At 41.4% G+C, this 20460-nt stretch overlaps 1 protein-coding gene across 1 annotated transcript in view; it reads left to right on the top strand.

Annotated features, from left to right (window-relative positions):
- Window positions 1-20460, top strand: part of LOC147690325 (phospholipid-transporting ATPase IK-like) — a 1699388-nt gene that overhangs the window by 1001061 nt on the left and 677867 nt on the right. Inside the window, exon 13 of the mRNA XM_086937963.1 lies at window positions 20200-20231. Within this exon, the coding sequence (XP_086794089.1) occupies window positions 20200-20231 (32 nt within the window). The remainder of the gene's footprint in view (window positions 1-20199; window positions 20232-20460) is intronic.

Here is a 20460-nt window from a genome sequence, read left to right as displayed (position 1 = left end):
TTTCACAATGTGGATACAAATATCAAGACATCCTCAAAGGAGAAACAAAAGCCGGAAACAAAACAAGAACTGAAACGCTATTATCTAAACCTGAAAAGCAAAACGAGAATGAGACAAAAACTACAACTGAATCTCCAAGAATGATCATCACATACAGCAAAGAAAGTTACAAAATACAAAAACTACTCAGCAAGTATTGGCATCTGATCCAAAAAGATCCTGATATAGGCAAAAATGTTGGAGAACGACCATTGATAACCTACAGGAGAGTTCCAAACCTCTTGGATCATTTGGTACACAGCCACTTTGAAAACAAAAAAACAAACAACTGGCTAACTGAAAAGAAAAAAGGATTTGTAAGATGCAATACTTGCAAGGCCTGCAAGATAGGAAAAAATACTAAGATGTTAAAAGATCCAGCAGACAAAACCTACACAATAAGAGAGCACATAACCTGTGAGACGAGCTTCGTAGTTTACATGCTTCAATGTCACAGTGGCAAGAGGTACATTGGAAGCACCACCTGCCCATTGAAAAAAAGAATTTTGGAGCACATTCGTGCCATTCAGAATACAGACTTTGCATATGCTATGGCAAAACATCTCACAAACCATACTAATAAGACATGGATGGATATTCAATTTTTTGGACTGGCAACGATCCAGCAGCATGAACGAGGTGGTAACAGAAAACTCAAACTACGAAGACTAGAATCCAAACTAATCATGCGATTCAAAACAAATCAACCCACAGGATTGAATGGGGATGAGGAACTTTATTTTCATCTCTAGATTCTAGCAGTAAAGAAGCTGTTAAGTATGAGGACCTTTGATAGATATGACTGCTAAAAATACAAAAACATTTGACAAAGACCAAGAATGCTTTCTGTCTTTTTGATCGGTGCAACTGAACTTTTATGGTGACCAATACGTGGCAGTGGCAAGGGCACTCAGCCCGAGATATAGAAACGGCATGCACATACAAATCAAAGAACTAAATCAGATAGCTCTATAAAAAGGACAACTAAGACCTAATATTGTGCATAGCATACTGCACTGCCTTGTCACCCTAAAGTGCTAATAGGACGATGTGCATGCCTTAATAATAATTAATTAGCAAAAGGGCACTCAGCCATCACTAAAATTGTGTATTTACGCATGAATGTAAATATTAACACGAAAAAGTTAAAACATGTATTAATGCAGCAATTCAAACAATGTTATAACTGCTTACAAAAATGATGATTTAAGGTAAAATGGTACAAAACTGCGTGTCCCAGAATGCACTACTACATGCACACATATAAATAAGAAAAGTGAAGTAGGACAACTGTGTAACACTGCCGTGAGAAGGAACCATCAGGTTCGACACCCGTAGGCTTTCACAGTGTGCTGAATAAATCTAACTTCTTCTAACAAGCGGAGTGCTGGATTACATTTTTTTCGTGAGTGGATATATATATATATATATATGTACATGTATTATCATTATGTGTAGTTTTGCACATAAGCAAAAAATTGTAACAGTTATATTTAAACAATATTTCAGTACAGTTTTAATATTAAATTAAATATGTAAATCATATTTAAACAGTGTTGTGCATTTCTAAATTTTTTATTATTTTTTTCAGTGTTACTTTTTTCACAAAAATACAGTTGTTTCACACACATTTTTTAAACAATTTGTACATCTTTTTGAAAGAGCAATTTAAATAAGTGTATGTTGATTATAGTATACTATTTATTTTATGCTTTACATAATTGTGCACACACAAAGAAGCTACCCTGAATGAATAGTATAGTGTCAGAATTCTGACAAGCACTAAGCAAACGTGAAACATGTAATACAATGAATTTCATTAGTTTTGTGAGACCAGCTCATGTTCTTACCACGAGACAGGTCCCAATTGCCCCATGGGAAGAGGGTCAGAGGGCAACCTGTAGTCACACTCTAAAGAAAATATAATGATAATGAAGGGAGGTAAATAATCACAAATGCAAGCCATTCGATATCCCAAGATGGGAACTCCAAAATGATATGCTTCTGAGTTCCCATTCACACATCCAGTCACACCCTTACTGCCTCAAGGTACGCCCCTCACCTTCTTCCTAGACGTGTCCACTCCTCTCCCCCGATGATGGCAGAGTGGAGCGAGAGCATCTCATTTTATAGGCCATTGTCATCTGCTTAATTAACCCATTAGCAGGTTGTGTGCGCAATTTTGTAGTAAATTGATTTGTAGATCCGTTGTCAGTGCCACTGCTTGGAGTCTACGTCTTGAATTAGTGCTCTTCTGGTGCGGTGAATTGATAATTAGAGATCCTGGTGGTTGCGGGTGACACCGCTGCCAGTTGAGAGACATTATTGATTGTGGGCAACAGGCCATGGGTTGTTTCGGCGCCCCTTTCGGGAATGCCGGGGGGCCATGTCGTTAAGTGGTGCTCCCAGACAGAAATAGATTGTTTTCCAGCCTGATGCATGTGTTCCCTGCAGTTGTGTATGACGCTATTTACAAAGACAATTTTTTAGGTCTTTATATCTTTCAGAAGTTTTTACTAAATCGAAATTGTAAAGAACGACATTGTGGATGTAAAAAATGAAATAGTGGATGTAAAAAACTAGGGGAGCCCTGAGTTTTAAAAAAACCATTTATTGCTGCTATGAGTGAAGGGGAGCACATTTTCTCATTTCTCGCAGTGTTCTCCCTTATTAGTTGTCAATAGATTCCTTATGCTGGATTGCTTATTGTCTAATCTGTAACCACAGGCTTGTAGTTCAGTCCAGACTCCCACGTTCCAAGGCGGTACACCCATCATTGCTCATGGGTGTGGAGCCTGTATGTTTGGGCAATTTGTGCTGATGTTTTCAAGTACTACCCATTTCAAATCCACGTCCCGATGGCCTTTCTCCAACTAGTGGCGTGTCAATTTGGTGGTGTTTCTTTTGCACTTGATTGTACTTCTATGCTCAGCGATACACATTTTTATTTTTCTGGTGGTCATTCCTACGTAGAAAAGGTCGCACAGGCAGGTAATGATATAAATGACATTTTCACAATTACAGTTGGTGAAGCCTTTCAGGATCCATGGTTTCCCTGTTTTGATGTCAACTTCTTTTGTGGTTTTAATGTATTGGCAGGCTACATAGTTCCCACAGGGATAGTGGCTCACATGCTGCTGGTTGTTTGGGTTTGGGCATGTGGGGGTGGTGTTCTTGTGTACACCAGTTCATCCAGAATACTCGTGTTTGTCTTAAAGGCAACCAGAGGTTGAGGCCATTGCTTTTCTGCCCCATTCAGAAAGTGACAATTTTTTTGCACTATATTTTGGACTCTATTTGATATGAGGGTGTATGTGGTGACACATACCATTCTGTTGTTATCGGATTTCTCTTGATTTTCAAGCAGTACTTCTGGATTATTGTTCGTCCCTCTCTTTCCTACTTCTTTCACCAGTTTCCTGGGATCGTGGCAGGAGATTAATTTGTCCTTCAATGTTTTTGCTTGTGTGTCAAAAACTTCCAGGGAAGAGCGATTCCTTCGAATTCGTAAAAACTGACCTACGGGGAAATTCTGTTGAAGTGCTTTTGGGTGAAAGCTCTCGAATAGGAGAAGACTATTCCTATCACTTGCCTTGTTATGGGCCTTTGTTTTTATGCCATCTTGGTCCAATGCTATGACCAGGTCCAAAAAAACGGCATCATCCTTGTTGATTGTATATGTGAACTTCAGACGTTCCTCCTTTGTGGTCACCCACTCTGCAAACTCTACTGCCATTTCCTTGTTGCCGTGTCACACTATTAACACGTCGTCAATGTATCTCTGCCATAATCTCATCTGCTCCACGTAGGGGTTGTCTGGGTTGAAGATGTAGTCAACCTTGAATTGATGTACGTACAGGCAAGCCATAATAGGAGCAAAAGTGCGCCCCATCGATGTGCCCCATATCTGATAGCAGCCACGGGTCGTGGAGGGAGTTTAGGTGGGGCGGAGAGGCAGGGCGAGGGAGGGGCAGGAAGGGGGGTGCTAAAAACTGGAGTATGGATAATTGAACGTAAGTAAGCAATTTAATTAATAAAACGAATTTCGTAGCGCGCCCTGCATCGCAAAATGTGATGCAGTGTGCGCTACGAAATTAGTTTGCTCCTTGTCACCACTTGGTTCGGGGTTTGGTCTCCCCAATGGACTCTAGTGGGTTGTCTTGGATATTTTTGCTTTCGTCTTCCTGCCTCTGTATAAAAAAGGTGGTGGGCCCTGTTGGAATGGAGAGCCGTGTGGATAAAAGAGTTGTTGCCAGTAGCCTAACAGGTGCATTGGGGGTGGTAGTTGCTGCCCCTGATAATATGGTTTCTGAGGTCCCCCCGTCACTACTGCCTCTGCTGCTTCTATCATCACCCGAGCTGATAGTCCAATCCAGTGGAGTGGGTCTAAACCTCCGTTGTCTTTTTCCATTTGCCTGAGTTTGAGGTCTCTCATAATGTTCATCTGTTACATATGGGTAGGTTTTTTCATGGCTGAACTTTTATACATCCTTCTTGAGTTTGGTCAGTTTGGATTGTGTAAGGTACTACTCATACTGGGTGTGGTCATTGTTGATCTCTTCCAATTTCTTTTTATATACAGAGAGGTGTACTGTGGTTTTTAGTTTACTCTCATATGATTGTATCTTTATGAGTAGTAAATCGGCCAGTTTCCTTGCTGTATTTATAATTTGTACCAGCCAATCCTTTGTGCATTTCCATGCGATATGTGACCAGTTCTTTCTGAACACTTTGGGGTCCATTACAATGTCGGGCGGATCACCACCGCCATGGTGGCGGTGGCGATCCGCCCGACATAAGTGCCCGTCCGCCACCCTTTTCCGTCCGCCACATTACAATGGCGGGGGGACCGCAGTGGAGGCAAACACCGCCCACCACTTTTCCGCCCCAGTCGCCTTGTGGCCGGGGCGGAAAAGGGTTCATATGGTGGTGGTGTCTGTCAGACACCGCCAGCCATATTTGGATGGGCGTCTGCAGTTGCTTTTCCATAGCGGCAATGCCGCCACGGAAAGGCAGGCGGACTTCACTCTGGGGGCCCCGTGCGGGCCCCCAGAGTGTAGGAGAGTAGGGGGTGAACATGGGGGGTACCTGTGGTACCTCCATTCATTTGCATTTACAAAGCCGCAGGCACCGCGCGGTGCCTGCCGCTTTGTAAATGTAAATGCTGAAATGCATTGTTTGCATTGTGGCGTGTGTTGCAGAGAGCACCGCCCGCCACAATGCTAAAAATACAGGATGTGCCCGCCACTGTGGCGGGCAGATCCTAATACCCCCCACGGGACCCCTGCCCTTATGGTGGGGGGCGGTCCCTATTAGGACCAAGATGGCGGGCAGGCAAAGTCCGTCCGCCATCTTAATGACCCTCTTTGTTGTTTAAAAAACTGTGTGGTTCACTTGTGACTATAGTCCTCTGTGGGCTGTGCCTTTCCAAAAATATTCAGTTACAAATGCGCCTTGGGGGGGGGCTGCGGATTTATTCCTTTTTAGTTGCGGAAAGAGCATTCCATTCATCAGAATTCTGTGTTACCACAGTAGCTGCTAATTAAGAGGGCACCTTCAGAAATTCAGCTATTGTGAGCTCATCAAGTGCAAGTTTGTTTTTTATCTCCATATTAGCTACAGGGTAAAAAAACTGTCTCACCTTTTTTTAGACCATTTGAGAGAATGGATTATTGGAATCCTCAATTGGAGATCCCCAGAAAAATGGCTTACTTTCCCAAATATAATATTACCATTAAGTTAGTTACCACAGTCATCAGCTTTACAACACAATATCGACACACAACACCCTGGAGCTTTCCAGGGGAGAGAACTAGAGGCTATGGGGTATTCAGGGTGAGCTGGCCTCCAAACCTATTATGCACACACAAAGAAGCTACCCTGAATGAATAGTTGTTTGAGAATAGTGACCGAATTCTAACAAGGACTGAGCACTAATTAGTGGGGTGCTGGGCATCTAAAAAAATGTAAAGGACTGTCCTTGCACACCACCAGGTGTCAAACTTCATCATTGGTAGTCCCTTCTCTCCAAGAAACACTTTTGGTAGAGAGCAGGCCTACATTGAGAGACAGGGAGGCACTTCTAAAATCTAAGCGGGCCCTTGAGAAAGTGATTTCTTAAAAACCAATGCAAAAACCGAAATACATTTATTTGCTGGATATTTACTTGGTATTAAAAGCTAAAATGTGGGGATTGGGGGAACTAGTACCCCATCACCACCATTGTCGCCAACATACTTTTGCCATGCGGCCCAAAGGGTCCGTGGCATTCATCAGGACGAAAAAACATATTTAATTGTTTCAAATGTTTATATGTTTTTATACCATGTTTTACATTATTTAAACAGTTTTGTAATAAAATGCAAACATCCATCAAATTTGTTTTTTATAGGCAGATAGTATGTTTTTGTTTCATTTTAATGAAATTTTTTTCCACTAGTTTAACTATGTGTCTCATTTTTGGGTTGTTTCCTTGAAAGTAAGTCAGGGGAAGGTGCTGCGATTTGTCCTAGTAGGTAAGGCCTTTTGTAAGATTTTAGTAGCGTTTTGAGGGAAGGGGGAAGTAAGGGGTACTAATAAATAGTAGTTATAGTTTGTTTTTTTAGTTTTTGGATGGTTTATTAGTAGTTTGGGTAATTTTGTTTACCAGTGTATGTAAAGTTATATAATTTCTATAGATTAACTTTGCTTTTTTTGTTGTGTTTGAAGATACTGTTTGTTGTGGGTGGGTATTGTATTTTTATATTACCGGTTTGTGGAACAGAAGGTGTTGTATTGATGTTTAGATTTTTTTTGTTTAGGAACTCTTTTTGCTTTCTAGTAAACCAATATTTCATATTTAGATTTCCTTTTATTTTCTAAGCTAGTTTTCATTTTTTTATAGTTTATTAAGACTTTTGATTGCTTTCTTGGATTTCAATTCAATTTTTCCATTTTATTGGCCTTTTTAAAAAATATTTTTCTCTTGATGGTGGATTATATTTTTGTATGTGAATGGTTTATATTCACCATTTTTGGTGTATATCTGAGAGAATGGTTTGGGTAGCATTTTGAATGTTCCATCCATCATCCATGTTTGACATTGGCCTAGTTTTAATAGGTTTCCTGCTGTAGAAAATGTTAAGATGTGTTTATCATTAATAAGGTTATTAGGTAAGACAACTGGTTCCTCATATTGTGTGTTTTTAAAATGTTCAGGAATTTGTATATCTTGGTATCTTCTGGGGGCTGGAGGGTAGTAGGAAATACGTAAATAAATCCAGAAGAGAGGATGTTGAAAAAAGTCGAGTTTATTCCATAGAAAGGACCCACGACCACCGGCCACAGACACAGAACATACAATGGCTTAATGATTCCAATACATTAGAACACCTAAAAGATTTACATTATAACTATGACTTACACCTAAACGATCTACATTCTACCTATGACCTAATAGCTTAAAGCAATACACATATTCATTAAATACATTACCATATATTACAAGGGGTACCAAGGTGGCTCTTTTTAGTTTGTGCAATTAAGTGTTTTAAAGTTGGAATAGGTGGTAGCTGGCCTGTGATGTGCTCAGGGACATTAGGGAGTATATATTTTAGTATTTTCATTGTGGGCTCTTGGAAGCTGGTGTTTGCCTCTCTTAAAGCTTGTAGTACATGCCTTACTTTAACTTTAGTGACATTTAGAGAGTGAATGTGTTCCCTTACATTAGTAAGAAAGTCATCTTTTGTTGTGGCCCTCCCATAACAAGCATTAGAGTAATATTTAGTACATTTGCAATTGATAGTTTTTATGCTTGTACTCTCTTAGCAGTAAGTGTAGGCTATGAGGGAGTAATTATTTTCCTTTCTGTTCAGTGATGTACCTTGCTGTTCCTGTCATTATGTCTAAAAATAGTCCAATAATATGAAGAAATACATTTTAAAAATGTATAATACATTTATTATTGAAATACAAAATTCTGGTGGTGGTTTCTATTTTATACTCACATATGTGTTCTTTTTGAATTTTAAGTGTTTATTTGCAGATTTTCCAATGAAGGTATTATAATTTGGCTCAGAGTGCTCCTTTTTTGTTGGATAAGAAAAAATCTTTAGTTTTATTTTAAACGTTTGTTTGTTGGTAGATAGTCGGGGCTGAGGGAGTTTCATTTTATATTTACTGTTTTATTGTGAGATGCAGTTTATTAATATTTTAAATTACTTACATTTTGTGTGTCTGATGTCTATTTTTAAATAAATTATTCGTTTTTCAATGGTGTAGTAATTTCTTTGCAGTTTCTAAAGATAAATACATAAAAGTAGAAGTTTTTTTTAATTATTTGTTACTTTACCTATTATAAATTATTTACTTCATAAGTTAGTATAAATAAACGCTTCACTTACCATACCATCATATCTTTATTCGACAGTTAAGTCATAAAAGCACAACATACATCATTTCATCAGTACAATCTTTATACACAAATATAAAACTTCAATAGTTCAGCTTATATAAATAGATAAAAAGTATTTAAATTCATTGCTAACTGTCAAATGCAACTAGTTAAAATACTGATAGGGTACCCCGTCGCCTTCATCTACTATACTAAAACGCTCAACCTTAGTTCCTGCTCCCCGTCTCATTATGTCTTAAACATACATAATATTACAATCCGATGATAGCTAGCAATTAGCAATTATCTAATGCTAAGTGTGGCGCCTTGGCTCTTATGGACCAAGCCCAACCTAAAAACTTAGCCTTAGCAATGGCAATCGGAGGAGCTGGGTCTGAGCATAGGACTCTAAGTGCATCGTCATGCTTTCTAAAGCCCAATAATTTACAAATAGGAATAACCCACACACGACGGGGTATAGCATATGAAGGGCAAAAAAACAATAAGGGACTTTCCTGTTTTTCTGGACACCATGGGCAGGCTTTGTTAGAAGATCCTGCCCACTTGCTTGTAAAGACCTTTATGGGTAATGCTCCTACCCTTAGCTGAAAGTACAATTTTCGGTCATGGGGTTTCGAGATTGCATCCCAATATTTTTCTAAGGCCGGCCAGAATTTAAGTTCCAAGAAACTCACAGTAAGGTGCTTCGAGAATCCTTTCGAACAAACTGAAACCATGACCATTTCCCAATGCCTGTCCCTCAAAATCTTTTTTGAGGGAAAGGCAGCTTTTGTAGGGTCATTCCATAGTTCACACATACCCAACCTCATTAGGAGCAATCTAATCTCCTTCAGAAGTGTGGCTCAATGGTTAGAGCGGCAGATTCTGATGCAGAGGTCAAGCCCGAGACCAGGGTTCAATTTCCTGCCTCAGCGGGTCTTGGGCTCAAAATTCCACGGATCTGCTCATTCTCGCCTTGGTGCCTATTCTAATCATAGAGTCCCACTCTGCGACTCTGGGCAATAGCTTGCTTAATCTCCACAACGGCCCCCACAATACTAAGGATGCCTGGCCTCCACCCTGGGGGTGCCCAGGAGTGGAGGCCTCACAGAGAAAGCCAGGACGGGTTAGACAGCGGTATTTGTACAAGCGCCTTGAGACCCTTGCGGGTGAGTAGTGCGCTATACAAATATCAATTTACAAATATCAATTTTACAATTTACAACCAGGTTATCTTATGAAAAGTATCTGCTTCCAATATATCTTTGAGACCTTTAGCATAATGCGCTAGTTCGTCCGTACACCACAATCTTCGCCCATATAATAATGGGCGAAGTTTCGCAAGATCTTCTGCTGCTTTCCTACCTAAGTCTAGCAGGAGCGGCTGTATCGGAGTACTCCGCGGGACTCCGGTAACCTGGCGCGAGAAGGAATTCTCAGCAACAGTTAGATGGTGTAGGTTCGAGAAGCCCCATAACTCAGCTCCGTAAAGTGTGGAGCTTATACCTTAAGCCCATAAATCTCCATCACCGGGCTAATTGGCTTCGTATAGGAGGATTTAAATTTGGCTATAAGAGCCCCGCTTGCTGCCTATGCTTTAGGACAGTCAAATCAAGTTGGTTTTTCCAACTCATGTCCTTCTGCAAAGTTACACCCAAATAGGTGAAAGCGTTGACCTGTTCCAACGCGGCTTTATTCATGTAGATTTTGCCCCAGAAAGATCGGTGTTCATTGAAAGACATGAACTTAGTTTTCGCCGTGTTGATTTCAAGACCCCGAATACGGCAGAAATCTTCAAACCGGTCAAGGGCTCTTTGGAGGCCACTGGGCGTCATGGAGATAATTAAGGTATCGTCAGCAAACAGGAGGATAGGGATGTGATCACCTGCCAATACCGGGGCGTCGGAAGGGACCTGGGACAGGTAGTCAGCCACCCCGTTGACAAAGAGCGAGAACAGGGTGGGTGCTAACACACAACCCTGGAGCACTCCCCTGCCAACGGGGAAAGACTCAGTAACCTCGCCCCCGGCCCCCCACCTGACCCGAGCATGGTTATCCTCATATAAGTGGACGATAAGTGACAGTAACTCCTGGGCCATCCCCATCTCCCTCAGGACACACCACAGCTTACAACGCGGTACCATGTCGAAAGCTGCCTTTAGATCGACAAATTCTGCATACAGTGCACCTTTCCCCCGGACTACGATCTTCCAATAGATGGTAATAAATTGGAAGACCTGGTATGTTGTACTTGTAAGAGGTCGAAAGCCCGCCTGCAATGGTGTCAAGATTTGATATTCTTCTATCCAGGACTGGGCTTTATATAAAATCAACCTCCCCACAATCTTTTGGATGGAGACTATGAGGCTGATTGGCCTGTAGTTACCTGCAACTTATTTATCCCCCTTCTTGAAAACAGGGATTATCACCGCACCCTTCCAGGAGGGCGGGATTGGGGCACCACAAGCAATAGTATTCGCAACGTACCCTATATATTGGCTCCAAGATGTTTTGTTATTTAAAAAGACATCCGCAGGGATACAGTCAGACCCCGGAGCTGTTCCAGGTGTGACTGAATCCAATGCTCTTTCCACCTCGTCCAAAGGTAAATACCCTGCTAGTATAAAATTTAAAAACAAACGGTTCACTATTCTGGTCACCTGCTAAGGAAGCATACTGAGGTTTTAAGTACTCCACCCAGAGGTGCTGGGCTACGTTATTCTGTGGAGGGTCTGGGCATCCACCCCTATCCCATTTGTATTGATCCCAGAATAATTTTGTGTTTCTGGCCTCGCATGCTTCCTTTAGCTCCTGCCATCTCGCCTGGTCCCATATCTTTTTAGCTTCCTTTACAGCTTTCCTGTAGTTATCCCTCACCTGTCTTACTCTGGCTCGTTCCCCCTTTCCTAGGGCGAATCCCAACTCGGCCCTAGCCTGTCGACATTTCTCATTAAACCAGCTTTGTGATTTCTTGATTTTAACTTTTGTAAATGTAAATGTAAATGTATAGGCATTTATATAGCGCACTACTTACCCGTAGGGTCCCAAGGCGCTTCGACCACTGTGAAACCCTTCCTGGCTTCCCTGAGAGATGGTCTCCAGGGTGAGACCAGGCATCCCCGGCGGTCTGGTGGGGCCGTTAGTGAAGATGAGGCAAGCTAATGCCCAGAGTTGCCGAGTGTGATCACTGATCAGAGTGGGCACCGAGGCAAGAGAATTATCGAGTCCGCTGACCCTGGTCCAGAAACCTGCCGCGCCGGGAATCGAACCCTGGTCCCAGGCCGTCCTCTGCTCTCGGGTCTGCCGCCTCTAACCAGTGAGCCACACTACTTCACTGGTGTTAACAGGTTTAGAAAAATATGACTTCAAACGGTCAAACAGGGTAATATGTGCCTCCATTGTCTGCAATTTCCAGTCCCTGCTATCTTCACTATTTCCAAGCTCTTCTAGTGTGTTACTAACATCATTGCTTATCGCAACCAGAATATCCTGGTGCTCAATTATGACACTTAAGGTGGCGCATATCATTACTGAGTACAAGGTCATGGACCAGCACAGCCTCCCTACTGGGTATAGGTTCACCAAGCAACCCATCCATAATAGAGATAAGGGGCTTGTGGTCGCTTTCCACTCCGGCAACTACGGCCATATCTTTCAGAAATTGCTGCAGCTTTAAACTGAATAGCATGTAATCAATGCGGCTAGATGTATAGCCGTTGTTAAATGTAACTGCCCCTATCCTATAAGAAGGTGTTCGTCCGTTGGCCGCCCTCAACTGGAAACATATGCACAGCGCTTCATTTGGATGGCCGCCTCTGTCCATCTTTTGATGGATGGGATTTCAAGCATAGGTACACCCCACTTAGAGTCTTCCTCTTCCGTGAGGCACCGGTCCTCGAGCCCTAACGGCTCAAATGTAGTGTTGAAATCCCCAGCTACAATCGGCCAAACATTACTGGGAATCAATTCTAGCAGTAACACTTACATTGGAAGGTAGTTTTCAGGTTGTGTTTTGAAAATACGGAAGAATATCATCTTCTTACAGCCTGTGTAGTTTTTGGAGTAGTCACATTTTGTGTGGCTTTTATATTGTTAGTTTAATTGATTTTATAATTGTATTGGTTCATTTTGTTTACAGTTTTCTTGTATTGGTCAGTGTTATGTTAGCTTGAATTTTGTTTTCAGTTATTGCCTTTTATGGTGAACACTAATTAGTGTTGATTTTATAAAGTTGAGTATATTTTTCTGTATTTATGTTTTTATTTCGATGCATTTATAATTCTTTTTGTTTCGTGTTTAAATGTTGGTAATGGTGGAAATATTTTTTATTACCATTTTAGTGTATTGAAGTGTATCATCATTGAGGTAATTTCTGTTTATTTGTGCGATGAAATAATTATTATAATGATGTTTAAATATTTACATTTTTATGTTAATTAGCATAACATGGTATTATTTGTATGTTTTATAATAAAATTATTTGTATTAATGTAGTTGATAATGTGTGTTCTGATATTTACGACTATATGTTTATTTGAAGGTTATAATATTTTTGTCATGATATTTTTGTAATGAATGTAAGTAAAAATAGATCTTTTTAACAATGATATTTTGTTTATTAATATTTGTGTTTTTATTAGTTAACTATAGGAAAGCAATATTTTGTGAATGATTTAGTTTACGTTATTTTTGTGAATCAATATTATTAACATCAATAGTATGTCAGTGATCCTGATTAGAAAGATAATACACCCACATTCTACAGAAAGAGCAGTGTGACGATAGATATGTGGCATATATTTATATATATATCACCCAGTGGTGGTTGCCACTGGGTTGTTACAGTTAGGATTGTGTTTCCAAATGAAAGGCATTTTTTGTTTACCTATATCTTTAGCACTGTTTGACGAATCTTTAGGAAACCATCCCAAAAATTACTTTTCTTCTCAGTTCCTAACTGAAAAGTTGGGGGGTGAACTGTCAAGGGGGAGCTGAGAAAACAGGAGGTCCCAAATGTCTTTTCCCTATTCATTTTTTGATAGGAAGTTTAGACACAGCTACAGCCCAACTGGCTGAACGGAGTTTCACCAAATGTAGAGAAAGCTAAATCCTGCTCCAGAAAGAGTTTTTTTAGTGATGTGGTGTAAATCAGTTCAGTAGTTTTAGAGTAATTAAGGCTTAACAACCTTGTATATATCACACTGTAGAGGATCTGTGGGCCTGACAGATCTCTTTGTGAGATCTGATTGGCTGCCACCATATCAAAACTATGTGGCAGCAGCCATCGTAGGACTCTGCACTCATTCTGGAGTCACAGAAAAACAGCAAAAATACACTAGACCTGGTAGTACCCAATTTCTTTTTAAACAATGTGCACCCAATTCATATAGGACCTTTGATCAGCTGTATGTTTTTTTAAAAAAGGGTGCGCTCCCTCTTGATTTTAAGAAAATACTGCTATTCCCTGGGTCTGGCATATTTAAAAAAAAGAGAGGGCGTGCTGCCTCCCTTTCACAAGACTGCAAAGGCCCCTGAGACCTCATCCTCTGGGACCACAGTGGAGCAAATTTGGAGGGAGGCTACACTGCTCCCTCCCAAAGCCGAACCCACTCTCCAGGACAAAGTCTAGTTCACTGTCTGAAAGCCCAGCAGGGAAAGGGTAATGTGCTCCCACCCAGCAGGAACACAAATCTGCTTTCACTAGGTGAGAGCACAAAACGTTTCACTCCCTGCAGGGAATTACAGAGAAGTGGTCCCGCCCGGCAGGAGCAAAATAAAACTGCTCCTGCTGGGATTGAGCAATGCCGGCTTCTACTGCACCTGGGATGGGTGCATGAGCTGATCGGGTTGTGGTGGTCCTGGGTATCCGCCAGCAGCCCCCAACAAGGTGCCAGCTGTGGGATGCCCAAAGAGGGCAACTGGGCACCCTCTGAAAAAAAGAAATAATGCTGACTCCTGCAGGAACAGTAAGCTGAGGGCCCCGGGGCTTCTCCTGCTGCCCTAACAAATATAATGGTCTGGGATGCCCCGGATCAGCAGCACCATGGCACCCATTAAATAAAAAAATGCCAGCTCCGGTGTGGACCAAGAGATAGGACAACTTGCAGAGAGACAGCGATGCTACAGAGGCGCTGGGGCTCTATAAAAAAAAGCAGTGGTGTCCTGGGTGGGACCTTGATAGCCATTAAAAAAGAATGTAAACTCACAAAAAGGGAATAATAAATGAGCGGCCACATCATAATGCCCTGTGAGGGCTATTTACATATTTTGTTTTCTTTGTGATGTTTCTAGAAGGAATACTACAACATGGAGGGCCATAGGGACAATGTTCAAAGACCAGCCATATCTCAATCCCCTACTCATTAGTATGTCTAACTAATCTATTGCTTAAGCAGTACAGTCTAAGAGCATGTACTACTAATGACGCTATGATGTTTGATGATGTCACTACTTGTCCAAGTCCGGACCTCACCTCACTCGGAACGAGCTCGAGTACCATTTGATAAGGCCCTGCTCTCTCCGTCGGTACCTTGAAGCGAAGACTCTCGCTGGAATGGAGGTGAGAGTCTTCGCTTCAAATGGTACTCAAACTGGTACCAAGTGAGGTGAGGTCCGGACATGGACAAGTAGTGATATCATCAAACATCATGCTTGCCCCAAGGATTTTACTGAGTATGTATGAAAATTGACCAGGATCTTCCTCGGGGGATTTCTATCTGGATGTCGACGAAAAGCATCTCTATGTGCCCGTTGGATCTCACTCTCAAGGTCGATATCTGGCCTATCTTTTAAGACACCTTCTCTCAGTAAATTACATATTAGGGATTTCACATCTCTATTTTCTGCCCCTTCGGGAATTTTTGGAAGTTTTAAATTATTCCTCCTAGCATGGATCTCCAGGCGTTTCATATCAAGTTGTAATGTCCTATTCTGAGCTTTGACCTCGGATATAATTTTGGAATGTGCCTGGGAAACCCTGGAAAGAATAGTGACTTCACCCTCCAACACCTCAGTGCTAGTGCGGATGTCATCCAATTTACTCTCGAGGCTAGTACATTTCTCGGCAATCTCTCTCTGATTTCCTTCTGAAATCTCAAACTTCGGTAGCAATTTAGCCAATAAGTCTTCGCGAAGGGATCGGAAGAGGCTCTCCATGCTGTTACTTTTGTGCTCCTTTTGCTGTTGTACCCCCAAAGAAGAACCTGCCACTGGGAGATCACAGGTAGAACAAGCCAAGGGCTGGGAGACAGGCTCCAAAGATGACTCTAATGCCGGCGGAGAAGTGGCACCTCCCTCAAAATCCTCCCCCAATACTGATGGAAGATCTCCCAAGCCAAGGTTGGTCTCAGGGTCAGATAGCAATGGGGCGTACTTATTTTGAAGTGCAACTGGTGCCTTAGGTTGGGAAATAGGGGACTTCTGCATTACTTGCTGCGTTGCTATCTGTTTACTTACCCCATCTAAGGAAGACATGGTTTTTTCCATTATTTTAAAGTAGGATTTTAGTGAAGGAGCAGGTTTTAGTATAGAGGAGCTTTTTTTTTATCTCTCTTGTTTTACTTCTCTCTCTCTTCTCTCGCCTTTTCTGACGTGGAGTCAGAGGCACCAGACTCCCAGCTTGATTACCAGTGGAAAATAACAACTCCTTTTCTGGTTGGGAGCGGAGGAGATATCTGCTCCTTGGTACTACAAGAGCTAGCTGAGCTTCTCCACCTACTTTTTCCTCCTCCTCTCTGGCAGGTCTCCCCCCTCTGCTCTTTTCCTGGGCTGAGCGACTCTTTTTGTGTGTTGGGGGGGCCTGTTTGGGTACAATGTCCATTCCCTTACTCCCTACTCTCTCTATCAGGCCAGGCCGTGCCGCTATCCCAGCCGCCTCAGCCACCAATACAGTTTTGAAAATTATTCTGTCCGTAACACATATACCGGCAACACAGGACTGGTCTCTCTACCCCCGACTGATTCCAGATCGATACCAGCTCACCGCTGTCGTAGCGAGAAGGGGATAGGCCCTTGCTGCTGCCGCCCGAATTCTGCACCACAGTCTGGCCCGGTTTGTACCGCACACGCAAAATCCGCTCTCTCCAGCCTTGACTTTCGTCATTCGCCCGCGTAGATGTTCGCGACCTTGCTCACACGCCTCTGGGTCCTAAGGTTCACTGGATACTCACAGGTCCCTGGGCTCAATCCCAGAAAGAGAAAAGAATGCACTAATTAGTCCGAATTTATATTTGATTGAAGGCTTTTTGAAACGGGCTCAGGCACATCGGCGTTCTCTGGCATCACCAACTCGGAACGGAGCTCTCGCCGCCGGCGTTAGCCCGCTGCCATGTTCCCCAACCTCGTGACCCGCATTACCCTAAGAAGATATTTACTGTAGTATCAATTTCCATTTTTTTTATTGCAGTGACAAAATATCTGTATAGGTCCTGATGAAAGTGTCAAAAACGTTTCCCCCTTTGGGTAAATTTATAACACAACAACAGTTATTACCACACCATTTCATACACAATGTCAATTTAAAAGGAATATAGGTGAACGGTTTTACCAAAAAATTTACATTTTATTACAGATCATTAAAAATAATAATGCTTGAATAAAAAACAATTAATATATATCAAATCATTACAGACAATGGGAAATACACATAAAGGAAAATAGTTCCAATTAAAAAAGTGATGAAAAACGCTAGTTTGAAGGAAAGTAATCAGGCTCCAATTCGTAGTATAATCACAAAAGGAGTAGTTGTATCCATTGACTTAGCGTATCAAGACTCAACATTAGCATCGACCCGTTTCGGTTATGGCACTTATATAATCTATAGCCAACACCTTCTTCAGGATTAAAAGATAATTTCCCACACAAATAAAGTATATCTGAAACAAAAGGATATCTACACACATAAGTAATTTGTACATATTCAGTGCAAATAGTCCCTACACCCATATTCCTATGTTTGTTACACGACAAAGCATGAATCCTATAGAATATAAGTGCCATAACCGAAACTCATCGATGCTAATCAGAGCATACGCCAAAGAATGGTTACACTGTATTTCTCTGGGGTTTATCCTATTTTACTTCACAATTTTTCACTTCTTGCACTGCTTTTCTTCTTATAGGGCCATATGTATCATCATGACCATTTGCGATTTCTAAATAGCGATTTTTAAGGAATCGCTATTTAGAAATCGCAAAATGGTATGTATGTAGGAAATCGCTTCTTTTTAGCGATTCCTTAACATTCCTAAATTGCGATTAGCAAATTGCTAATCGCAAATTTCCCTTTCATTTCCATAGGTCAGGAGACCCATAGGAATGAAGGGGAAATTTGCGATTAGCAATTTGCTAATCGCAATTTAGGAATATTTTCAAGGGTGCAGGGGTGTCACAAGAACACCCTGCTGCACCCCTGAAAATGACATGTGTGGGCATATGGCGCATATACATGCCCTAAGGGCATGTATGAGCGTCATATGGCACCTTTGGTTTTTAAATAAATTGCTTTTTTAAAAGAATTCGCAACTTACCACCAACTAGAAGTTGGTGGTAATTTGCGAATCCTTATGGGCATTTTTGAATTAATTTTCCTTTGATACATTGCATTTAAGGAATCGCACAATTTGCGATTCCTTAAGTGCAATCGCAAAATAAGGAATAGCAAATTTTGCGATTTCTTATTTTGCTGCCAAAATGTTTCGTCCATACCATTTAGCAAATTAGCATTAGCAAAGGCCGAAATTCGCCTTTGCGAATGCTAATTTGCTTGATACATATGGCCCATAATGACTTTGGAAAATACGAATTTCCTCTTTCTTGCACTTGCTTTTTCTGTTGATAATCCACAAGAAGATACAACTAAACCTCTATGTTTTCCCTAATGTTCAAGGGTTAACCTGAGGGAGTTGTTTGGTAAACACAGATGATGACACTGGGCACACATATATGTGCAATGATGGGATACCAAATATCCTGAAATGGCTTTGGATCACCTTTTTCCTATGTTTTCTGCATCACTGTAATGTAATGTATGTGTTCTTGTAAAGCGCACTGCTGCCCTGAGGCGTCGTGGCACTGTAGACCGCTGGAGAACCGTCCTGGCTATCCCAGTGAGATGGTCCCTACTGGGTATCTCCAAGGTGAAACCAGGCATCCCCGGCGAATGTGGGGGGCCATTGTAGAGATGAGGCAAGCTAATGCCCAGAGTTGCCGAGTGTGATCCCTGGTTAGAGTAGGCACCGAGGCGAGAATTATCGAGTCCACTGACCCTGGTCCACGACTCTGCCGCGTCGGGAATTGAACCCTGGTCCTGGGCTGTTCTCTGCTTCCGGGTCTGCCGCCTCTAACCAGTGAGCCACACCACTCCACTGTGTTCCTTTCTTACCTTTTCCTCATATAGGAGATAGCGTAATTAGTAGTATATGCTCTTAGACTGTACTGCTTAAGCAATAGATTAGTAGACCAACGATTTTTTCTTATTTTAGACATGTTTCTAGAAGGGACTGGAGCCACCACTATTTCTTTTTTTATTTGCGGGGGTGCAGAGAGTTCTGCAGCCCCACCAGCAACTATGTCTCCTGTGCCATTGATACCATGACCCAAGGAAAATTTGCCATATTTTTATAAAGCACTTTTCAGGCTGACAATCCAGACTTTGCCGCTAAATCCCAGCTGCGAACTGTCAAAGACAATGCACGGTGGGGATTTGACTGCCTGTGCACAAGTGTGAGGGGTGGTGCCCACAGGATGTTGGTTGCAGGGCTCTGCTCCAGGCCAGGCTCTGTGGCCAACCTCACACCACACAGCCAAAAGATGTGCACTGTTGGCGTGGTTTGACTGTATGTTGTTAGTTAAACAATGCTGTTTCAAACATGCAAAATCACTTAAATTCACCAGTTACAGTTATATCAAGGAACTATAATTGGTACCCTAAGGTAATTATGACTCAAGCCCTCACAATGCACTGCATTATTGTAAAGAGCGGTAGGAGGCAGTAATTAGGTTTAAATTATGTATTTTACAAGTAGTATTAACCCTTTCGATGCTGATGACGAGCTCAGCTCGTCATGATGCACAGTTGAGCTGTGCTGATGACGAGCTGAGCTCGTCATGAATAAAGTAAAATATCAATGTCCAGCACAGGAGGGGAAAACGCCTAGCAGCCAAGGTGTTAAAACCCACTGGTGCTAGAGTCTAGGCATCTCTCCAGATCAGCTCCAACCGCTTCACTGAAGTAGAATCTAGACTCACAATAAAAGGATTCTCAATTACATACTTAGAAATCTAAATGAGGTAACAGAACTACAGAACTAAAGAAAAGGCAAAGAACTACAACAGAAATAGAAGACATATACCACAATTATCCCACATACTACATCACTCATGACATCTTCTATTATATCATAAATAATATCACAACAACATTTGCAAAGAAATTATTGATAAAAAACTGTGCATTGCGAGTGCACAAGTATAGTTACCTTAGGGCGCAAGTTATAGTTATTTGAGATAACTATAACCAGCAGATTAAAGTGGTTTTGTACGTTTAAAACTGCATTTTTAACTGACATTTTCGCCTAACTATAACTTCACTTTAACCTTTGTTTGTGTCAGTGAAAAAATAGATATATGTTGTTTTTTCTCCCAGTAATTGTGTTCTTACAAATGATACAGAACGTGAACACGTGTCAGTCTCACTGAATAATGACATTCCTTCCGCTTAATTGAATTGGTCAAAACATATGTTACCACTCTGCATCCTCTCAGTTTTTCCTTCTCTGTCATTCATGCAGGTACAAGTTCAGATGGGAAAGACAAGTTGAAGGTGAGCTGGGACACAGATTATAAAGTAATGTCTACAATGCAAATTAAAGAAGGAACTTTATGTAGTTTGCCACCTCCAGGAAAATGATTGATAAGAGTGTCTGATTTATGAATTGAGTGATTGTTTGACCTTGTTATTAATAATTTGTGGAATAACAAAATAATAAGCAGCATATATACTGAAATTAGTAAATACAAGCTAAATAATGTATAGCGATTCTTGAAAAAAG

This window comes from Lissotriton vulgaris, chromosome 9, assembly GCF_964263255.1.
Source record: "Lissotriton vulgaris chromosome 9, aLisVul1.2, whole genome shotgun sequence".
Classification (NCBI taxonomy): Eukaryota; Metazoa; Chordata; class Amphibia; order Caudata; family Salamandridae; genus Lissotriton; species Lissotriton vulgaris.
This window is presented reverse-complemented; position numbering and strand designations above follow the sequence as displayed.